At 45.7% G+C, this 22314-nt stretch overlaps 1 protein-coding gene across 3 annotated transcripts in view; it reads right to left on the bottom strand.

The window, feature by feature from the left end:
- PC (pyruvate carboxylase) overlaps positions 1-22314 on the bottom strand; it is a 1846452-nt gene that overhangs the window by 118861 nt on the left and 1705277 nt on the right. For all 3 annotated transcript variants that reach the window (XM_069207836.1, XM_069207837.1, XM_069207835.1), the window contains 2 exons: positions 16836-16980; positions 14631-14720 (listed from right to left, as the gene is read on the bottom strand). In XM_069207836.1, coding sequence (XP_069063937.1) covers positions 14631-14720; positions 16836-16980 — 235 coding nt within the window. The remainder of the gene's footprint in view (positions 1-14630; positions 14721-16835; positions 16981-22314) is intronic.

Genomic DNA, 22314 nt, shown 5'->3' with positions numbered 1-22314 from the left:
GAAAATGCACTTTTAGAAAGTGAGAATTTTCTTGCTTAACCATTCTGTGTCTCTGCCTGTCTGTGGGATCTGGTCTGTGGAAAGCCTCTCTGCACCCATCCGTGCCTGGACCGCGCCCAGCCCCAGGAAACCTGGCATCCAGCACTCCCACAAGTATTCTGCTGTGCCCTGGACCTAGCACGCAACAAATGCTGCCTCACATCACCTAACTCAACAGCGAGATCATTCTCATGCATCAACTGCCGATTCACACCGACACCAATCGCCACTTCATCAAACAAGTCCCACTAACCCTAGATGCAGACACCTAATTGGTCCAACTCAACTGCCTCCTGATCATGGGCCAGTTCACTCTGCAAACATGCCACTGAAATGTGGGACACCAATTCCACTATCGCCCCCACGTGACCTTCATCACAGAGACCTGGCTTAACGGCACATCAGCCCCAGACATTGCCATGGCAACCCCTAATGGCTACAAGATGAAACACCGCAACAACAGACGCTGCGGGGGAAATCGCCATCGTACACAAGGAAGCAATCACTTGCACCATCACCAACAACGACACCACGTGGATTATGGAACACAGGAATTTCCAGATCTACGTTGACACCAAAACCACCACCAAAGTAACCCTTGCACACCGACCACAAGGACCTGAAACTGGCCTTAGCGACACCATTGCCGACTTCATCACCCCACTTACCATCAAATCTGAACACTACATCTTCCTGGGAGAGCTCAACTTCCACCTGGACCATTCCACCGACACTGGAACCACCGACCTCCTGGAAAGACTACACAACATCAGCCTCAAGCAGATAGTCACCGACCCCACACACAAAGCAGAACACACGCTAGACCACATCTTCATGTCAAGGAACAGAATCAGACACAGCCACACATCGGAACTCACATGGACAGATCACGCCATTGTACACTTCATCCTCACCGAGCACCACTCCTTAGACTCAGTGCTGCAAATAACCATCACAATGGACGCCTAACTCACAGGTTAGGGAGTGCACCTCAGGAGCCTACCGTGAAAGGATTGTGGATACCCAACCAACACAGCAGTCCATACCGCTGCTGGACCAAGGTAACTCAGCAGCAATGGAATGATGCCCTTCGCGCCACCCAACCCAACATATCCACAAATCTATATCAAACAGTAGAGGATTTCCACACCTGGATCACCAACACAACCAACCAAGTGACACCCCCCTCCAACCCCTCCCCAAAATCACCCATGATGCACAGACCCACCAAACAAGCCTGCTGGTACACGCCTGAATTCAAGGCATCAAAATGCAAGTGTAAACAACTAGAAAGAAATTGGCGAACCAGCAGAAATAACAGAGCCACTTACAAACAGCTCTCAACAACGACCACCACCAGCTCAAAGCCATAAAGAAGAAAGCTCTGACACACTAGATCAAGAACAGTTCCAACCAAACTAAAGAACTCTTCCCCATCGTCTGAGAATTCACCTGCCCATAAGCCACACAGAACTTCCATAATAAGATAAGAACGATCTACAGAAACTTCGATCCCTAACCCAACTACCTCCTCAGCAACCCATCAACCACCACCAGCCCACCTCAACCGATCACCACTTGGGAACAGCGAAGCACACAAACAACTACCACACTGATGAACTCCACCCACACAGGAGCACCCACCGACCCATGCTCTCATCGACTCTTCGACCTTGGAAGCACTAGGATCAGCCACCAGCTCACAACCATCCTTATGCCTTCATAACTACAGCCACCTTTCCCAACACATGGAAAGGAGCATAAGTGAAACGCCTCCTCAAGAAGCCTTTAGCCGACCCCAACAATCTCCAGAACGACTACCCTAATTCCCTCCTCCCTTTCCCTGTCAAAGTCCTAGAGAAGGCTATCAACCTCCAACTCACCAACCATATGGAAAGAAAAACTGCTGGGCCCATCTCAATCGGGCTTCAGAACCAATCACAGCACCAAGACAGCCCTGATCGCTGCAACAGATGACATCCAAGCCCTTCATGACAGAGGAGAATCGGATGCCCTCATCCTCCTGGCCCTATCTGCAGCTTTTGACACCGTCTCCCACCACACCCTCATCAATAGACCACGCCGGATTGGAATAACCAAACTATGCCGCTCAGATGGATGGCGTCCTTCCTCACTAGAAGCACCCAGAGAGTGCGCCTTACCCCCTTCAACTCACAACCCAAACACACCTTCTGAGGATTACCCCAAGGTCATCCCTCAACCCAACCCTCTTCAACATCTACATGACACCGCCCGCAGACATTGTCAGATCCCACCAGCTCAACATCATCTCCTAAGTCGACCACACAGCTCATATTTCTTCTCTCTCTCTCTCCCTCTCTCCCTCCCTCCCTCCCTCCCTCCCTCCCCCCCTCCCTCTCAGGAATCCCACATCAGCAATGACCAACTTCCACAACAGCATGACAAACATTGCAACACGGATGAAAAGCAACTGCTTGTAGTCCACCACAGACAAAATGGAAATTCGGATCTTCAGCAGACACACCGCCCCCTGGAACAACTTTGATGGCCAGCACAGCTTGGACCGACCCAAACGCCGAAAGACCACACCTTCAACCTCGGTGTCATCCTGGACAGTGACTTATCTGTGAAATGGCAGGTCAACACCATTGCTTCAGCCTGTTTCCACAAGATCGACATGCTGTGCAAGATCTTCAGATGGCTCCCCATCAGCACTAGAAAAACAGTCATAAAGGCCCCCATCACCAGCCAGCTTGACTATGGTAACGCACTCTATATCAGCACCACCTCCAAACTCATGCAAACACCTCAGACAACCGAGAACAGAGCAGCCAAATTGATTTTGAACCTGCCCAAGATGGCACACATCACCCAGCATCTAAGAGACCGCCACTGCTCCCGCTCCAGAATGAAAATGTCACTTACCCAGTGTACATCTGTTCGTGGCATTAGTCGCTGCAGATTCACATGTTTAGCACAGTCCGCTGCCTGGTGTTGGGCTCGGAGTATTACAAGTTGTTTTTCTTCGAAGAAGTCTTTTTTGGTCACGGGACCGAAGGACTCCTCCCTCTTCGGCTCCATTGCGCATGGGCGTCGACTCCATCTTAGATTGTTTTCCCCGCAGAGGGTGAGGATGGAGTTGTTTGCTATAAATAGTGCCCATGCAATGGAGTGAATACGTATGTACATAAAAAGTTTATAATAATTATTTACAAATGTACAAATGTTTAAGATTTAAGATCTACTTCTAAACGGCTACAGGCTTCCCGGGGAGGCGGGAGGGCACATGTGAATCTGCAGCGACTAATGCCACGAACAGATGTACACTGGGTAAGTGACATTTTCAGTTCGATGGCATATGTTGCTGCAGATACACATGTTTAGCATAGACTATAAAGCAGTTACCTCCCCTAAAAGCGGTGGTTTAGCCTGTAGGAGTTGAAGTAGTTTGGAATAATGTTCTTAGTACAGCTTGGCCCACTGTAGCTTGTTGTGCATTTAGTACGTCTACACAGTAGTGTTTAGTAAATGTATGAGGCGTAGACCAGGTTGCAGCCTTACATATTTCGCTCATAGGAATGTTTCCTAGAAAGGCCATTGTAGTACCTTTCTTTCTGGTTGAGTGTGCCTTTGGTGTAATAGGCAATTCTCTTTTGGCTTTAAGATAGCATGTTTGAATACATCTGACTATCCATCTAGCAATGCCTTGTTTAGAGATTGGATTTCCTATGTGTGGTTTTTGAAAAGCTATGAACAGTTGTTTTGTTTTCCTGATTAGCTTTGTTCTGTCAATGTAGTACATTAGTGCTCTTTTGATGTCTAGTGTATGTAGTGCCCTTTCAGCCACGGAATCTGGTTGTGGGAAGAACACTGGCAATTCTACTGTTTGATTTAAATGGAATGGTGAGATTACTTTTGGTAGAAATTTTGGATTTGTTCTTAGAACTATTTTATTTTTGTGTATTTGAATAAATGGTTCTTGTATGGTAAATGCCTGTATTTCACTTACTCTTCTGAGGGATGTGATTGCAATGAGAAATGCGACTTTCCAGGTTAGATATTGCATTTCACAGGAATGCATGGGTTCGAAAGGTGGACCCATGAGTCTTGTTAAGACGATGTTAAGGTTCCATGAAGGAACTGGTGGTGTTCTTGGTGGTATAATTCTTTTTAGCCCTTCCATGAATGCTTTAATAACTGGTATTCTAAATAGAGACGATGAATGAGTAGTTTGTAGGTAAGCAGATATTGCTGCGAGGTGTATTTTTATAGATGAAAAAGCGAGATTCGCTTTTTGCAAATGTAGTAAGTATCCCACTATGTCCTTTGTAGAGGCATGCAATGGTTGGATTTGATTGGTATGGCAGTAGCAAACAAATATTTTCCACTTAGATGCATAGCAGTGTCTAGTGGAAGCTTTTCTAGCTTGTTTTATGACCTCCATGCATTCTTGTGTGAGGTCTAAGTGTCCGAATTCTAGGATTTCAGGAGCCAAATTGCCAGATTCAATGATGCTGGGTTTGGATGCCTGATCTGTTGTTTGTGTTGTGTTAACAGATCTGGTCTGTTGGGTAGTTTGACATGCGGTACTAGTGAAAGGTCTAGTAGAGTTGTATACCAAGGTTGTCTTGCCCATGTGGGTGCTATCAGTATGAGTTTGAGTTGGTTTTGACTCAACTTGTTTACTAGATATGGAAGGAGAGGGAGAGGGGGAAAAGCGTATGCAAATATCCCTGACCAACTCATCCATAGAGCATTGCCTTGTGATTCGCGGTGTGGGTACCTGGATGCGAAGTTTTGGCATTTTGCGTTTTCTTTTGTTGCGAACAAATCTATCTGGGGTGTTCCCCAAATTTGAAAGTACTTGTTCAGAACTTGGGGGTGAATTTCCCATTCGTGGACTTGTTGGTGGTCTCGCGAAAGGTTGTCTGCTAGTTGGTTTTGGATCCCTGGAATAAATTGTGCTATTAGGCGAATGTTGTTGTGAATCGCCCACTGCCATATTTTTTGTGTTAGGAGGCACAATTGTGTTGAGTGTGTTCCTCCTTGTTTGTTTAAGTAATACATTGTTGTCATGTTGTCTGTTTTGACAAGAATGTATTTGTGTGTTATTATGGGTTGAAAGGCTTTTAACGCTAGAAATACTGCTAACAGTTCTAGGTAATTGATATGAAATTTTGTTTGGTGTACATCCCATTGTCCTTGAATGCTGTGGTGATTGAGGTGTGCTCCCCACCCTGTCATGGAAGCATCTGTTGTTATAACGTATTGAGGCACTGGGTCCTGAAATGTCCGCCCTTTGTTTAAATTGTTGCTGTTCCACCATAGAAGCGAGAGGTATGTTTGGCGGTCTACCAACACCAGATCTTGAAGTTGACCCTGTGCCTGTGACCATTGTGATGCTAGGCACTGTTGTAAGGGTCGCATGTGTAGTCTTGCGTTTGGGACAATGGCTATGCATGATGACATCATGCCTAGAAGTTTTAGCACAAATTTTGCTTGTATCTTTTGGTTTGGAAACATAGCACTTATTACCTTGTGGAATGCTTGAACTCTTTGTGGACTTGGAGTGGCAATTCCTTTTGATGTGTTGATGGTTGCCCCTAGATATTGTTGTGTCTGACACGGTTCGAGGTGTGATTTTGTATAGTTGATGGAGAAACCCAGTTTGTGAAGGGTTTGTATGACATATGTGGTGTCGTTTGTGCACTTTTTAACTGTGTTGGTCTTGATTAGCCAAACGTCCAGGTAAGGAAACACATGTATCTGTTGTCTTCTGATATGTGCTGCTACTACTGCTAGACATTTTGTGAACACTCTTGGTGCAGTTGTTATTCCGAATGGCAACACTTTGAATTGGTAATGTATTCCTTTGAATACGAACCTTAGGTACTTTCTGTGAGAAGGGTGTATCGGTATATGAAAGTACGCATCTTTTAGGTCTAATGTGGTCATGTAATCTTGCTGTTTGAGCAGTGGAATGATGTCTTGTAGTGTGACCATGTGAAAGTGGTCCGATATGATGTAGGTATTTAGTGTCCTGAGATCTAATATTGGTCTTAATGTTTTGTCTTTTTTTTGGAATTAGAAAGTACAGGGAGTAAACTCCTGTGTTTTTTTGTTGTACTGGTACTAACTCTATTGCATCCTTTTGCAGTAGTGCTTGAACTTCTAGTCCTAAAAGTTCTAAATGTTGTGGTGACATTTTGCGTGTTTTTGGAGGGATGTTTGGTGGGAATTTGTGGAATTCTATGCAATAGCCATGTTGGATTATTGCTAATACCCAATTGTCTGTTGTAATCTGCTGCCAAGATTGGTAGAATTGGCTTAGTCTTCCCCCCACTGGTGTTGAGTGAAGGGGTTGTGTGACTTGAAAGTCACTGTTTAGGTGGAGGTGTTTTTGGAGTCTGGAATCTTCCCCTACACCTTGGGAATTGACCCCCTCTATATCCCCTGAAACCTCCCCTTTGGAATGAACCCTGATATGGTGCGGTTCTTGTTTGTTGGCTGGTGGTGTCTGTGGGTTGGCCACGAAACCCCCCTCTAAATGGAGTTTTTCTAAAAGAGCCTCTGCTCTGCGGGGAGTAGAGTGCGCCCATGGCTTTGGCCGTGTCTGTGTCCTTTTTAAGTTTTTCAATGGCTGTGTCCACTTCAGGGCCAAAAAGTTGTTTCTCGTTGAAGGGCATATTAAGGACAGCCTGCTGGATTTCAGGTTTGAAGCCTGAAGTGCGGAGCCAAGCGTGTCTCCTTATGGTGACAGCAGTGTTGACTGTTCTCGCTGCAGTATCGGCTGCGTCCAGTGAAGAGCGGATTTGATTGTTTGAGATCGTTTGTCCCTCTTCAACTATTTGCTGCGCCCTTTTTTGGTATTCCTGGGGAAGATGGTCTACGAGAAGTTGCATCTCATCCCAGTGTGCGCGGTTGAGAATTTGCGATGCGCCACTGGTTGGCTGCCTGTGATGCTACTCTTTTTCCTGCCGCATCAAATTTTCTGCTTTCTTTGTCCGGAGGTGGGGCGTCGCCAGATGTATGGGAATTTGCTCTCTTGCGAGCTGCCCCCACTACTACGGAGTCAGGTGGTAACTGCGAAGTAATAAACACTGGGTCTGTGGGTGGTGGTTTGTATTTCTTATCCACCCTTGGGGTGATGGCTCTTGATTTTACGGGCTCTTCAAAAATTTGTTTTGCGTGCCGTAACATCCCTGGTAGCATTGGGAGACATTGATATTGGCTATGTGTAGCCGAGAGGGTGTTAAATAAAAAATCATCCTCCAGAGGATCGGAATGCAGTTGGACATTGTGGAATTCTGCAGCCCTAGCCACCAGTTGCGAGTATGAGGTACTGTCCTCTGGCGGTGACGGCTTTGTGGGGTATGAATCGGGATCATTGTCCGGCACTGGGGTGTCATATAGGTCCCAAGCGTCTTGATCCTGATTATCTTGACTTATGGTAGTTTGCGCTGGTGAGTGCATTTGTGGCGGTGTTTGTGCCGGCGATGCCTGTTGTGGTGGAGAGGGCGGAGGCGTGACTTTTTTAACCACTTTGGCTTGTGGTTGTGCGTCATCCTTGAGAAGTCTGATCCTTCTTTTCCTCATTATTGGGGGAAGGGTTGATATCTTCCCTGTGTCTTGCTGGATGTACAGTCTCTTTTGTGTGTAGTCTGATTCTACACTTTGGAGCTCTTGTCCAAATCTGTGCATCTGGCCACTTATTCCTTGTTCCTCTGTGTAGGATGAAGGTGTGGAACTTTTCGGCGCCGAGAGAGAATCTTTTTTCGGCTTCGGCACCGACAGAATTTTTGTGGCTTTCGGCAGTGTGTCTCGGTGCCGATGTTTTTCGGTGCCGGCATCTTGTTTTTGCCTCTCGGAGCCGCTATCTCGGCTCCGAGGTTGCTCCATGGCGGTCCCTCGACCGGAGTCGGGTGTCTTCGCTATGGGCGTGCCCTTTTTCGGCGCCTTCGACGGGTCGCCGGTTTTATGGGTCGAGCCATGGCCTGTTGGCAGTGGCGTCCCCTGGGCTTTTGTCTTCTCGATGGTTTTAATTTTCGACGTCTTACTCACTGTTTGTTGCTGTTGTTCGACGTCGGAGTCTCCGGATTCTGATTCCGGAACCGAGAATGTTTCCTCTTCGTCGTCGAAACGTTGTTTTGTTGGCGTGGACGCCATTTGTAGACGCCTGGCTCTTCGGTCCCGGAGTGTTTTTCTGGACCGGAAGGCTCGACAGGCCTCACAGGTATCCTCCTTGTGCTCGGGGGACAAGCACAAGTTACAGACCAAGTGCTGATCTGTATAAGGATACTTACTGTGACATTTTGGGCAGAAACGAAACGGGGTCCGTTCCATCGGCTTCGATCGCACGCGGTCGGGCCGACCAGGCCCCGATGGGGGAATCGAAGCTACCCCAAAGTCTTCCGATGATCGGTGTCGATGTACCTAACTATCCCGATACCGAACGGAACAATACCAACGCTTTCTTCCGAGATTCTGACTAACTTTCCGAACCGAAACACGGAGCGAAAAGGAATACGTCCGAACCCGACAGCGGAAAAAAACAATCTAAGATGGAGTCGACGCCCATGCGCAATGGAGCCGAAGAGGGAGGAGTCCTTCGGTCCCGTGACCAAAAAAGACTTCTTCGAAGAAAAACAACTTGTAATACTCCGAGCCCAACACCAGGCAGCGGACTGTGCTAAACATGTGTATCTGCAGCAACATATGCCATCGAACAAGATGTTATTTCAAGCTCCTCACCCACACCTACAAAGCCATCCACAACCAAGGACCTGTTTACCTGAACCACCGTCTGACTTTCACGTACTGACCAGAAACCTCAGCTCCACAAACCTCGCCCTCGCTTAGACACCATGCACCCGCTACAGCTGCTTCGGAGGATGCTCCTTCTCCCAACCCACCGCCAAAGCCTGGAACACCCTCAACCTTTGCACCACTCCCTCATTGAACCACTTCAGGAAAGGTCTCAAAACCTGGCTCTTCAACTGATACCTGCAACACAGTGCCTGGACACCCCCCGGGTGATTAACGTGCTTTATAAATAAGACTTGATTGATTGATTGATTGTGGAATACACGTCTGGGTCAGGATGACAGATGGGCTGTTTGTGAACTTACTTTAGACAGTCACATAAAGGGAGCTGAGGTGTGCCCTGCATATCATGATGGGTCTCATTGGGCTAGAGTGGTGGAAAGAGCGGACACTTGCACCTGCATAGGGCTGTGTCTGTCCTTACACAAAACAGTCTCCAACTCCCAGGAGTGTGTCTGGGGCCAGGGGAGGAAAGGCATGTTCTTATGCACTACAAAGACTTCTATTTGAAGTTTGCCTACTTCAAAGACAAAATTGGGTATACGTACTGAACCTGTGACACCACAGTTAGAACACTTCTAGACCAAGGACGTTCTGCCAGGAAGAAGAGCTGGATGCTGTAGGAGGGCCTACCTCTCTGCCTATTGCTTTTCTGTGTTACCCTGCTGCTTCTGCCCTGGGAGTGAAAGGACTGGACTTGGCTTTCTACATCCTGCTTTTCAAGGTTCTCCAAGGGCTTGAACTGAGCTTGTTTCCTGTTAGGGACATCAAAGACTTCATTTGTCAGCACCTGGGCTCTTTGGCGGAGAGCCATGACTTGCCAAATGGTGCCAATTTCAGTCCCTGGGCCCTTGGAAGTGTAAGCTGGTGACCTGAAGGAGAAAATCGATGCACAGACGCGCGCGGCGGAAAAATCGATGCAACGCCTCTGGAATCAACACAGGGCCAGTCTCACGGCTGCCAAAATGACGCAGCGTCTGTTTCACCGCAGCGCCACCCATCACAGCACATCTGGATTTTCCATGTATCGTCCCTGGGCATCAATTTCTCATTGACCTCACGCTGCAGTAAGGAACCGAGACTGTGTCCCCCGAAATCAACGCATTGCCTTTTCTGCGAGGAAAGAATCCATGCCTCACCTCCCCTGAGCAGTAAGGAACCGATGCATCACTTTGCTTTTTTCAGCACCTCACATCCTCATGCAGCCCGATGTTCTTGAGGCATCCAGGTACTATGAGCTAAAAAGATACAACCATTGATTCCTATCGACTAAGACTCATTTAAAGTTTTAAGAAGTGATATCTTTGGGTATGTTGGATTTTTGTCGTTTTGGTCTTGTTTTACTCAGATAAATATTGCCTATTTTTCTAAACTGGTGAAAATTCCTTTTGTGTTGTTACTGTGTGTGTGTGTGTGTGTGTGTACAAACACTTTACACATTGCCTCAGGGAAAAGCCTGACAGCCCCTCCCTACTCAATTGGTAGCTTGGCAGAAGCAATCTTAGCTGTGGGACTCCCTTACCCTGACTAGAGTTAGGGTCCCTACTTGGACAGTATGCAAACCACTGCCAACTAGAGACCCCATTTCTAACACTTACCCTGCGCTGGAGTTAACTATGGCCCTGAGGAATGGCTGTACTTGCAGGGTCTGACGATAGGACTCTGTAGCATGGGCAGTAAAGTCTAGGCTGTGAATCAGCCGTGTGGTGGCTTGGGCGTGTACTAGGCACTACTGCTGTGTTACTCTTTTGATCAGTCAAGCATCTAGGTAAGGAAAAAAAAAAAACATGGACACTGCTTCTGAGGTGAGTAGCTACCACTGAAAGGCACTTTGTAAACACCCTGGCAGCTGTGATTACTCTAAAGGGCAGCACTTCAAACTGATAATGTTGACCGATTATCACAAATTCATGGAACCGTCAATGTGCCCAGGGGGAGGGGGCTAGAGAGCGGCCGGTCATGATGTTGCCTTGCTGTAGTAGAGAAATGACATCCTAGAAGGTCACTGGGTAGAAGTGCTTGAATAGGGTGCACTTGTTGAGAGGCCTGAGGTTGATTATGGGCCTGAGGGACCAGACCTTCTAAGGAATAAGGAAGTATACAGAGTATTTGCCTTTGATGAGGTGTTTTGGTGGCACAGGTACTATGGCTCCTCAACACCCACTGTAGTGCAACATCTGATTCCATCCACCCCCCCCCTTACTTTGAGGTGAACGGACAGACTGACTTTGAGAATAGTGCAATCCCAAAACTTAACTTTGATCTTATTAACTTTCCCTATAACAACAATCCATCAAACGAGGAGGCAGGCAGGTCGTGAGGATTTGAAGGTAGACAGAGTATTCACCAGAAAAACTGTTACAGCTGATAAGTAACGTTTGCTTCTGATGAAGACTTCTACATAGCAATTACCCACCTGAAGAAAGGATTACAGGGCAATACCCTACCTAGGAAGAGTGTTGATGGATGTTTATACAAGGAAATCCTGCAAGATGGGTCTGGCAAAGTGACTCTCTGCGCACTTGAAAATCCAAACAGTAACGCTTGTTGAAGGTGTGTACAGATGTCCACATAGCTGCCTTCCATACCTCTGCAACTAGTACTCCTCTGGCATGGGCAGATGTGATGGATTTGATCCTGGTGGAATGTCCCTGGTCTCATCTGGGGGTTCCTTTTTAGCCAAAGCATAGCAAGTCTTGATGAATAGGATGATCCACCTGGATAGGGTCATTTTTTGCTCCCTTTGCCTTTCGTGGTACCACAGTAGCTTACCAAGAGTTGCTCATCCAGTTGTGTGCCCTTAGTGAATTCTAGGCAGCAGTTGCCTATGATTCAACCTGTGCATTCTCTGCTCTTCCTTAGTGGAATGGGGCAGAACGTAAAAGGTCGGAACTGTGATGGGCTGATTCAGATGGAAGAGAGTCACCACCTTTGACTTCAAGGAAGCCCTGGTTTGAAACACCAATTTGTCGGGATAAAAGGAGGCAAAAGGTGAATGGTAACTAGGAGCTTCTAACTCTCTCACCCTTCGGTCTGAAGTCATAGCCATAAAAAACACTGTTTAGAATGAACATACCTAAAGGAAAACTATTCAGGATCTCAAACGGAGTCCCCATGAAAAAAGTTAAAACTTAATTAAGGTCCCACTGGGGCACAATAAAAGAGGTTGGAGGATACAGATTTGTTAACCCCTTTAGAAAGTACATTACAGTGGGAAATTTCAAAAGGGACAGCTAGTCTGGCAAACAGAGGAATGTTCACAAAAACAAACAAAATAGTGGAGCACACCATAACTCAATTATTGAACATCCAACTATAAAGGATAATTGTTATGTTCAAATAAATCATTGTATAAAATGCACAAATTTAGAAGGGAATACAATAAAAAAATCAATAGCCTAAACATCTGGGTGTATTTTAGAAGCGCTTGTTATCCTTACTAGTTAATATTCACAATCATGACATATATAATATCTATTTATAAATATACACGTTCATAAATACATAATCTAATTCAGATACAAAGATGTAAACAGTTTAAAAAACACATTGCAATTTATATCCAATTTCATTCTGAAGTGATAACAAATTTCAGATGTTCAAACTTTGTAAATTCTCAGCCAATGGATGTAAACTTCAGCCGACACATGTTTTGTTGTATCTCAGGACTTTCTCAAGGCTTGTTTCCATTCCAATATACATCATAATTCCAAAGAGCACAAAACTCAACATTTGTTACAACAGGATCCCAAAACGGCACAAATCCAATTCTACATTTCCATAACAGAGTCTCCAAGGTTTAAAGGCGATATGCACTATAAGTGTTTTACTGGCACGCATCTTCCTCCTCCATCCCTGAATTTGTGCCATTTTGGGTTGGGGAGAGAGGGACAAGGCCATCCTGAAACTCAGGTTCACCATGTTCATCAACGAAACACCTTCTGCCAAGCGCTGCAGGAGATTATGATGGAATCAGACAGGTCTCCTCTGTACTGTAGCCACTGGTTGGGGAGGCACTGCTACAAGACCCTCATGTGCATGACTAGGAGAATGCAAGAAGTCAGCAGACCTAGGAATGTCCACATCCTCATAACTGGATCTTGTGCACCTTGTTGGAAGGATGGAACCATCTTCTTGATGTTGTTAATCCTCTATCGTCATCCCTAAAGCCAGCAAGTGGTAGCAGGCTTAGCATTTGATTCTCAGACCATCCAGGGACTATTTCTTTGTCAGAGCACAGCAGTACTATATGCAGAGGACTAACCACCTTGAAAAGGACTTCTTCTGCACAGACTTCCCTTTCTTTGCCCCAGAGAAGTTAACAAAAAGCTGATCGCCCACTCAATGATCTGTGGTACAATTTATGTAAAAGCTTATAGTCCTTGTGGGGTCCAACCGATGGAGCCTCTTCTCCTATTTCGTGGAGCAAGGGGGAGCAAAGAACAATGGTAGATTGACGGATTGCTTAACATGGTTGGGAGTCATGACTTCAGGTAAGAAGGCCGCTAAGTTCTCAACACCAATTTGTCCAGAAAAAAAAGTGGTGCGAGGCGGTTGAGCAGAGTGCCTGAAAAAAGAATTGTCGGCTGAAGTGACAGGCTTAGTCTGCCACCTCAGTTGGAAAATCCTCTTCCAGGTCAGGTCAACCCTCTTCTATGAGAAGACTGGTACCCAATGTAACCGAAGAATGCATTTTGGAATTTTCCAGATCAATGCTCTTGCTACCACAGTTGCAGAAAATAATCTTAGGATGAATTTAGAAGGTTGTAGGCCCTGAGAAACACCTCACAAATATAGGTACAATTATATTAACTTTTCACTAAGAATAGAATATGACCTTTCAACGCCTCTTAGCACACCTCATGCCCCAGAGCATGCTCTGGTGGAGGTTTAAGCGACCTAGCTTGAGAGAGATCAGAAAAATGAAGGTGGTACATTGCTTTCTGGTATCAGATCACTGAAGAGGTTGGTACTGTCCATACCTCTCACCTCACTGAGTATTGATATAGAGGGTTAATCGGGGAGTTCCTATATAAACAGTATGGATAAGGCATTGATGCTTGTTGAAAAAGGTGTAGGCTGGAAATACGTGCAAGAATGCAAATGTCAGTAATAGAGCCTATTTGGGTGTGAGACTGACAGATTTCTGAAGAATTTGCACTTTTGCAGTCCAGGTGTAAGTTGCCTAAACTAGGATAAAAGCAAGTCAATGAACGTAACAGAACAGAGAGTCAGAGGGGAGAAATATTATACAGTAACCACAAAAGAAAGTGTACTAACCTTTAGTCACAATCTAACCTTGGTTTAACTTACAATGAGGGGTGTATGGTCGTGCGGGTCTGGTGGCAGGAGAAGTTCGGTGTGAAGAAAGATTACAAAAAAAGCTCAAAAGTAGGTCTAGGTGAATTGTAGCACTATAGAACGGTTGGTTCAATGTCAGTTGTAGCCCCTAACACTAGGGTAGTTTGGCACCCTAAATCAAATTTTAGTACATCACATTATTATACTTATTTTAAGGAAAACCAGCTTAGTAGCAAGACGTTTATTGCAAATAATATTGCCCTTTCAACAGCTATCTCCTGTAATGGCAGTCCCTACTTAAATACACGACTCCCACTCCTCTTCCCCCTTTTTAAAAATATTTGTCCACCTAGAAGCACACACTCCCAACCTTGAACTCATGCCGAGGCTGTAATCTCGTACATATTGGAAAACAAGCATTGAATCAGAATAACCACCAACTACCCCCCAAGATACAATTCTTTAGCAACCAAGCCTGTACTTACCTAGTGGGACAGGTGGGATAGTGGGATCAATGGAGGATGGCTTGGCTTTGACTGGGATGGGGGTAGGTGCGCCATTCACCATCACGTGACCTAGGAAAATATGGATAGTTAGAGATGACGGACTGATGCATACAAAGTAATCACACAGTTGGACTCCAAGGTAGGCCCCAGCAACATCCACTCACAACCATACATGGGCCGCCTGTGTAAATCCCAGGAATGCATGCAATTGGCACCCAGAGTATGAAAGTGCTGAAGTGTCATACTAATGGCAGAAGTCCACCTTACAAAAACAAGGACTTTGTCACTCGAAGGCTGGCCATCAACCTCAGCTAGGTGACCAAAATTATATAAATATCGCACTCCCCTACAATGTGGTAAAAGCTATTACAGTCTGGCATTACCAATAACTGCCATTTTCTAATTACAATACTTTGAACGTTTATTTACCACACACGAATATGGCCATAAGACACTCTCAAGGGCACTTTTACCTTTCTTAGCCATGCTCACTCCAGGAAGCAGTAAGTCACTCTGGCTGAGAGGTGTATGCACTGGACAGGGTCGACCAAAGGTTCAACTCATTCAGTGATCACTGAGGCAGAACATGACAGTTTTAGAGGAAAACTTTAAATAGTGGTATCTGTAAGTATTGTCACCCATAAATTCTCAATACACTTTGAAAGCGGTTTGGTTATTGTGGGTAGTGAGTGGAGGGTTCAGAGAGAGTGGGTTTGGAGTAATTGGTATGTACTGTCTGGAGGACTGAGAGGGACCGGCATTTGAAAGGCTTCTTGGAAATTCTGAAGAAGGCCGGCTCATGGGTTGGTGAAATTCTTTGAACAGGGCTGAGATTCAAAGGCTGGTGGGTATTCTGTGTAGAGAGTGGAGGTTCAGGGATTGGTAAGTAGTCTCCAGAGAGAGATGTGGCTGCTGATGGGTGATTATTGTATGGAAGCTGCAATGAGCCACAGCTTAGTGGTCTGTAGTACTCATTTTAGTGAGCGATGAGGTTAAATAATTAACAAGTAACATTTAGCTAGGAATGTGCTAAGCAACTGATGCAGTGGGATGGCGCTTCTTAACTGGTGGTTAGTGAATGTAGGCTGAGCACAACCAATACTCAGTGACTGGTAGCATTGACTATGTAGAGTAATGTTATTCAGTGAATGGTGGATGGTATCAAGAGAGTGGTGGAATCAGTGACTGGAGGGTGGTCTCTCGAATGGAATGTGGACCAAATAATGGTGGGTTTTGTTTGGAAACTGAGCCAAGCTAGAGTTATTTAAACAGATGCAGTTGAGTGACTGGTGAATGATATTTGGAAGGTACTGGGATCCATTATTGGGCGATCACTGGAGTGGGACGTGGGTCAGTCACTGGTGTATTGACTGCATATTGACTATGTAACTGGTGTGTGCGTGGTTTGGAAGATGGAGTTGGCTACGTGCCAGTGATTGGTGGTATTGAATGTATTGTACCGTGATGGAGGTGATATCAGCGATGAAGTGATACCTTGACAGTGCTATGATCAGTATGAGGCGACTGTTCTCTTGAGTGGGTCGTAGATCAATAATTAGGGGGTACTGTTTGGAATCTAGGGACAGCGAAGGTTCATTGATTGGTGGTATCGACTGTAAAGAGATGAAGGTTTTAATACAGATGAGATTCTATCTTGAGAGTACTAGAATCAATACTTGGTGGACGTTCTCTCAAATGGGACGTGGCTCATAACTAGTGGATGTTGAGAGGAAGCTGGAGACGTCTACAGCTCAGTGATTGGTTGAACAGTCTGAAGGGTGAAGGCAGTTCAGAAACTAAAGGGTAATATCTGGAGAGAGGTCGGGTCCATTTAGTTTCATCCTTTGCAGTAAGTGCACGTTTTATTTGATGTATAAGGCTGTGGTGAACGCAGATGTCCTCACTAAAAAAAAAAAAAAAAAACTCGAGAGGCTATTGGTATTCGAAACTAGCTTCAAATGGAAGTGGTAACGAAATTGGGTCATTTAGATGCATACAGAGACCTTTTCCTTGTCAAATATGCTATAAAAGCCAGACAGAAGAAAATGCCTGCCAACGCTCATGTGGACTATGTTTCTGCAATATATTTCCCCACAGCAGGAACACAGTGAAAGCAGGAGAGAGAGCCATGCGAGGAGCAAAGACCGAAACCCTTGCTGAGAGGCGACAAGGCATGCAACTTACCCAGGTAGTGAAGCAGCTTTTGGGCTCGGTTCTGGCCCGGCCGTAGGTTAAAGAGATCCTGGTTCTCATCAATAAACTGGGTGTCCACGGTGCCGTGCAGAAACTGGTCATTGTTCAGCACGTTCTGCAGAAAGGGGATGTTGGTCTGAGGGAGGAAACGAGGACATCAGTCACCATTCCTGGGGTGCACAGCGCACATTATAATATTGGTCTAGCTTGTCAGCAACGAAGGAGTCTAGACTATGTTTGCAAACATACCATGTGAATGCTGGGCTAGCATTAAGGGACTGGTCGAGTCTGCTTGAATATCTGTGTCAAACTTTTAAACTACATCAATCACGTATGGCATTCAGGGTATACATACAACATGTCATGAACGCGTTCCACAGAGTAAAGAAAAACAAGAAAGAAGGAGAAATAAAAGTTATACGAGCCAAAAAAGAGAGGGGAAAAGATAACAAGACAGTCGGTACACACTGAGGGTAGAGAGGACCTGTCTGAAAGGATCACACCATTGGCAAAAGTCTGATAGCCAGGGATTCAAATATCTCCCTCCACGGTAGGGGGAAAAGAGAAAGGCTGTTCATGACCTACTGTCTTCTCTCAGGTCATATCAGGCAAGGTTCCCATGGGGAGCAGGGTCAAGACTGATTTGATTTGCATATGGCTGGGTCCAAACTGGGGTGGCATGGTGAGCAAAAGAATGATGGATTAAACCCAGATCTGTGACTTGGGGGGTGGGGGGGGGGGGTTGAAAAGTTTCAACACTCCGTCCATCATCCTTTTCTGTTTAAAATCGTAGCATCAATCATGGTTTCATACAGCCCTGGCACTAGCTTTTTTGCCAGTGCCCCTTCTGGCCAAGCAATAATGGAGAGTGGAGGTACAGAAGATGAGGGGTGGGTTGTTCAGCTTGCTGGAAAGGCAAACTTACAATTGCAAGAATTGCAGGAATTTGTAAGTGTCCAAATGGAATTTAACATTAAGTGATCACTGAAGAAGAGTATTGGTAAATTAAGCATCCTCACAGGGAAACGATAATAAGTTAAGTGTCAGGTGGGACTGTCAAAGGAGGGCAAATGTTCATCATATTTACAGGAGACCCACGGAGGTACATTCTAGGTATGCTGCCACATTTGCATATCTTACTAAATTGGGTTACATAAAGAAAAGTGTGTGAATAAACACATTTTAAATTCTTAGTAAGCACAGGCCCATTTTTCTCTTACTGCCATGTTTAGACATAGCGATTTACACTGCACGCTTGCCATTTTTCAGCTCTACAAATGCCACATGTTACTATACGTAAAAGGTGCTCAATGTACCCATCTCCGAAAGATGAAGGGCTGGGGGACGTTTCCCTAATACACGCTCCTCAGATCACTGCAGAAGTGACCCATGAACATGCAATTCAGCAGGCCACATGATCTACTAGAAACGTGTATCTTGGGATGGTTTTTGCACTTGCGTGCCCTTTTCTTACGCTTGTGTTCTTGTACTGCTGATCGTGAACAGTCTGTAAACCGGCAGCGAGAATTTTTCACAACTTATCAAAGCATATGTCTCAGCAATTACATGCCTGATATCTGGTATGTTTGCAGTTGCCACATTATGCGCTCTAAAAGCACACCTTTTATTCTCCGTGGAAGGCCTCACTACTCTACTTTTGAAACTGGTGTAAATTTTACTTGTTAACTTCCATTCTGCAAAGATGTAGAATGAGAAAAGAACCCCAGGTCCTGTAGATTGCTGTTTGTTTCTATGCCAGTCGCCTCTTCTCTTACAGCCAAAGACCGAGCTTTCAGGCTCCACATTGGCCATCCTTAAGAGCATTCTAAATGCATAGTCTGAAATGTTATAACCACAATACCCGGTTCTAGAAGAAACCCTACAGACTGCAGCCCCTTCGAAAGCAGCTGCATCATTTATAAACCCATCTCGAGCTGGCACGGCTCCTGCCTTTGAGGCTCACAAGCTCACCTTCTGGCACACATGCTCCCAGGACGCCATCAGAAGTGTGAAATAGAAAAACCAACGCAACAAGCCTTTGCTAGCTACACACCCAGGACCTGGAAAACATCCCTATGTCCAACTAGGACTCCCTAACCTTCCTCCAACATAGGAAAGAGCTGAAGACATCTCTTTATAGTACACTAAAGCATGGTCCACTTCTGCTCCCAGATCCAACTATCTCTTCAACTATTTGTTGACTGCATCTTTACCTTTGACCCTATACAGCACCTCAGTGGCTTTTTGCTAAGTTCATGCTATGCAATTATATGCATACATACTTAAAAGGGGTGAAATAATGCTATGATGAGAAATAAATCAGAGAACAAACAGGATGAGACCATTGCAGTGCCTTAGGAAAAGGCCGACTGTGTAGCAAATACAAGTATGCTTGAGGAGGGCACCCTAACTGTGAGCTGTGTAGCACTAGCACTGATGGGACAGATACCCTTATATACAAACAAAAACTAAATACTGGTACCTCATTTGTTTCTCTACTCTAAAATATGACTGAATCAACAGGAGGAGACAAAAATTGGTAAAGCATAAGAGTGCACACAAGTGAGGCTCTTGCCACAAAAGGTGGTTTTCTACACCTAGGTAATGGTGGAAGTACGTTAACTGAGCTGTTTGAATGTGTACTGCGACCAGGAGTTCCGCAGATCAGGAATCTGGTGCATTGACAGAGCTGTGGATGGGTCCCAGTACCAACGTAGCATAAGGTGCTCCAAAAGAGGTATAAAATACACTCACAACGTGGTGAGTGATGAGTGGTGTCCCAGTGTTATCAAAAGCATTGGTGGCTTTTGAGTGAAGGCGTGAGGTGTGATTACAGAGTTCTGCTGATGGAATATTCCAACAGAAGGGGATGGTACAGATGAGGCCTAAGGCTAGTCTGTGGCTATCAAATAGCTGGAAAATCAGATGTTGCTGAAGGCATGAACAGAGATGCATCAGAGGAACCATATCCCAGGCTCTTCAACATAATGTGATGGCCAAAATAAATTGTTATTAAACAAGCCCACCGGTCTGTAAAGGATATAAGTCAGTTTTGACCACTTTTTAAGATTAGGACGAGTTAATTAACATCAGGGTCTAAGATTAAGCCTGTGGAAGCAGCTGCAGAACAACTGCAGAGCATCAACAGTAGAGGGAGGTGGATAGTGGGGGCGGGGTGAATACTGGAGTGTGGGACTGATGACTGGGAGCCAGAAGGGCGTGAATGCTGGACCTGTGGGTCTAAGGATAGGAAGCAACCGGAGGTGGATACTGGGGTGGGCCTCGAATGAGGTAAGTTTTAAGCAAGGAGGCTACTTGGGGTGAGGGTTTGATGGCAGGAACGAAGGGGAGGTGGATACTGGGGATAAGAGCCTAATGAGAAATGAAGGGGCTCCGGGGGTGAAAGGGATGCAGGTCTGATAGGGACAAAGAAAAGATGGGCACTGTGATCCTCAAAAGCCACGTGAACTTCTCTGGGCCAAGCTGATCGACGCACCCCTGGTGGCGCGTGGGGTTCGGATAGTGGAGGTGCGCTCGGTGCACCCCGCAACAGCCGGCGAAGGCCTTCCCACAGGTTGCCCGCGCTCCCTCACAGAATGCCCGGCCCAGACGCTGACGGGTCCCTCGGGGTCACAGCGGCGGTTACCAGCTAAATTAACTGCGCTGGTTTTCAGGCGCAGCACATGAAAATCTAAAAACATTATTTTGTCGCGAGTGCAGCATGGGGACCTGCGTGTAGCGGCACTGGATGTCCTCGGTGCGACCCTCTAAAGGTTGAGTTTGAGCTGGGAGGGGGTTAGGCTGAATCCTGCGTCCAGTCGTGACATAATAGCGGGTATTTCGAGAGGCAGGCGCTGCCTGAGGCGTCTTCGAGAGATTCGAGGGCTGCAGGAGGTGTTTGCACGTCTACTGTGCTTTCATAAACCACTGTTGTTGAAGCCTCTCAGTACGTACATCTAATCTCCCGTGACACGCTGCGGGCACTTTGAGATTTCTAAATTCAACCGCGTCCCTAATGTTGATTTACGGCATTACCTGCTTTAGGATGTGTCTTGTTCCCTCGCCTCCTGGGATAGCTGCCGACATTATGCATACATGCCAGCACTTTTCGAAGAGGAATTTCGAAGAGAAAAATGGGAGATTTTTAAAAAGTGATCGGGAAAAGGCATTTCTCCCTGTTGAGATGGCACAAATTTGTTCACAACACAAATTGTAAGTGTGGAGACTTTATTGTACCTCAAGTACAGAGAGCCTACGACTGAGTCCTCGCTCGTCCAGGATAGCCGTCAGAATGAGTATTTCAACAGCATCCCTCAAGGAACAAGAACCCGGAACACCAGCCATAATGGAAATATGAACACTCGGAGGCATAGCCCTGTGCATGTCATGTCGCAGTTCATATGTAGCGCTCCAATTGGCTTCTATTAAAGGACAAAATAAACTCATCTTTTGCTTACAAAATCGGGAGTCTCACACTTGCATCGGGTGTACTGGCATGTATGATTATGATCTGGATTTGACTGCAGGAACTTCTTAAATCCTTAAATCGCGGGTCCACTCCTGTCCTGTCACAGCTGGGATCTGTTGCTTATGGTTTTAGACTAAATTGTACGTCTCTTGTCGACTGCATCCCAGCCGCGGGCTTTTCTGAACATTTTGTCTTTCATGCCTTGCGTGCCTGCTAAAGTAACTCGAGACTATTTCCAAAGTATATCGAGGCCACAGAGAGACATCAAGAGTGATATTAAATAGTAACGGACTCGCATAAGTGGTAAAATCCATGAAGGGAGGAGGCAAAAGCTCAGAGCGCTAGTACGCAAGACACAGACATGTCAAGAGATCCAGGTGCCTGCGTAAGTCTTCCGGTAACATCCCAGCTGCACGCTTGGCTGCGCCAGGCCTCCCTTGCTGCAGGGGTGACAAAGGGGGTTAAATACTGTGAGCTCCGAATGAAAAATGGCATTTTGCTGTTTGAGTATTCCATGTCTACAAATGAAAACACTTTGTCTTTCACATAATTTGGCAATACCCGGATGCGGATGCCCGAGACTGTTGCCTATCCTGACTCTATGAAAGGTGTCATACCTAAAAATTAGTAATAGTTTCTCCACTGCCAAATCTAACCCAGTTATTTATTTTGCCCCTGCATCAGAGACCCGGTCCGCTTTCTCTTGGCAACTTTTTTATGCCAGTTTCTCGGATTGCTTTTCTCTAGTTTCATCGGACTAGTGAAGGGGAAGAAAAGTCTCTCACATTATTATCTAAATACAGACAAACAACCCACAATGATTTTTTTTATTTATATTGAACACATTTTACAATTAAGTTTTTATAACGATCCTACCCATTGGAGAAAATGTTTGATTTATAGTTCCATTTATTTTTGCTAGATAGCTATCCACTAAAGGACCAGTACTACACCACGGCCACTCCATGCGGACACCTTATGTTGCCATGACAAACGTTAACA

This window comes from Pleurodeles waltl, chromosome 9, assembly GCF_031143425.1.
Source record: "Pleurodeles waltl isolate 20211129_DDA chromosome 9, aPleWal1.hap1.20221129, whole genome shotgun sequence".
NCBI lineage: Eukaryota > Metazoa > Chordata > Amphibia > Caudata > Salamandridae > Pleurodeles > Pleurodeles waltl.
Note: the sequence above shows the minus strand (reverse complement) of the source record. Positions and strands in the feature narration are given on the sequence as shown.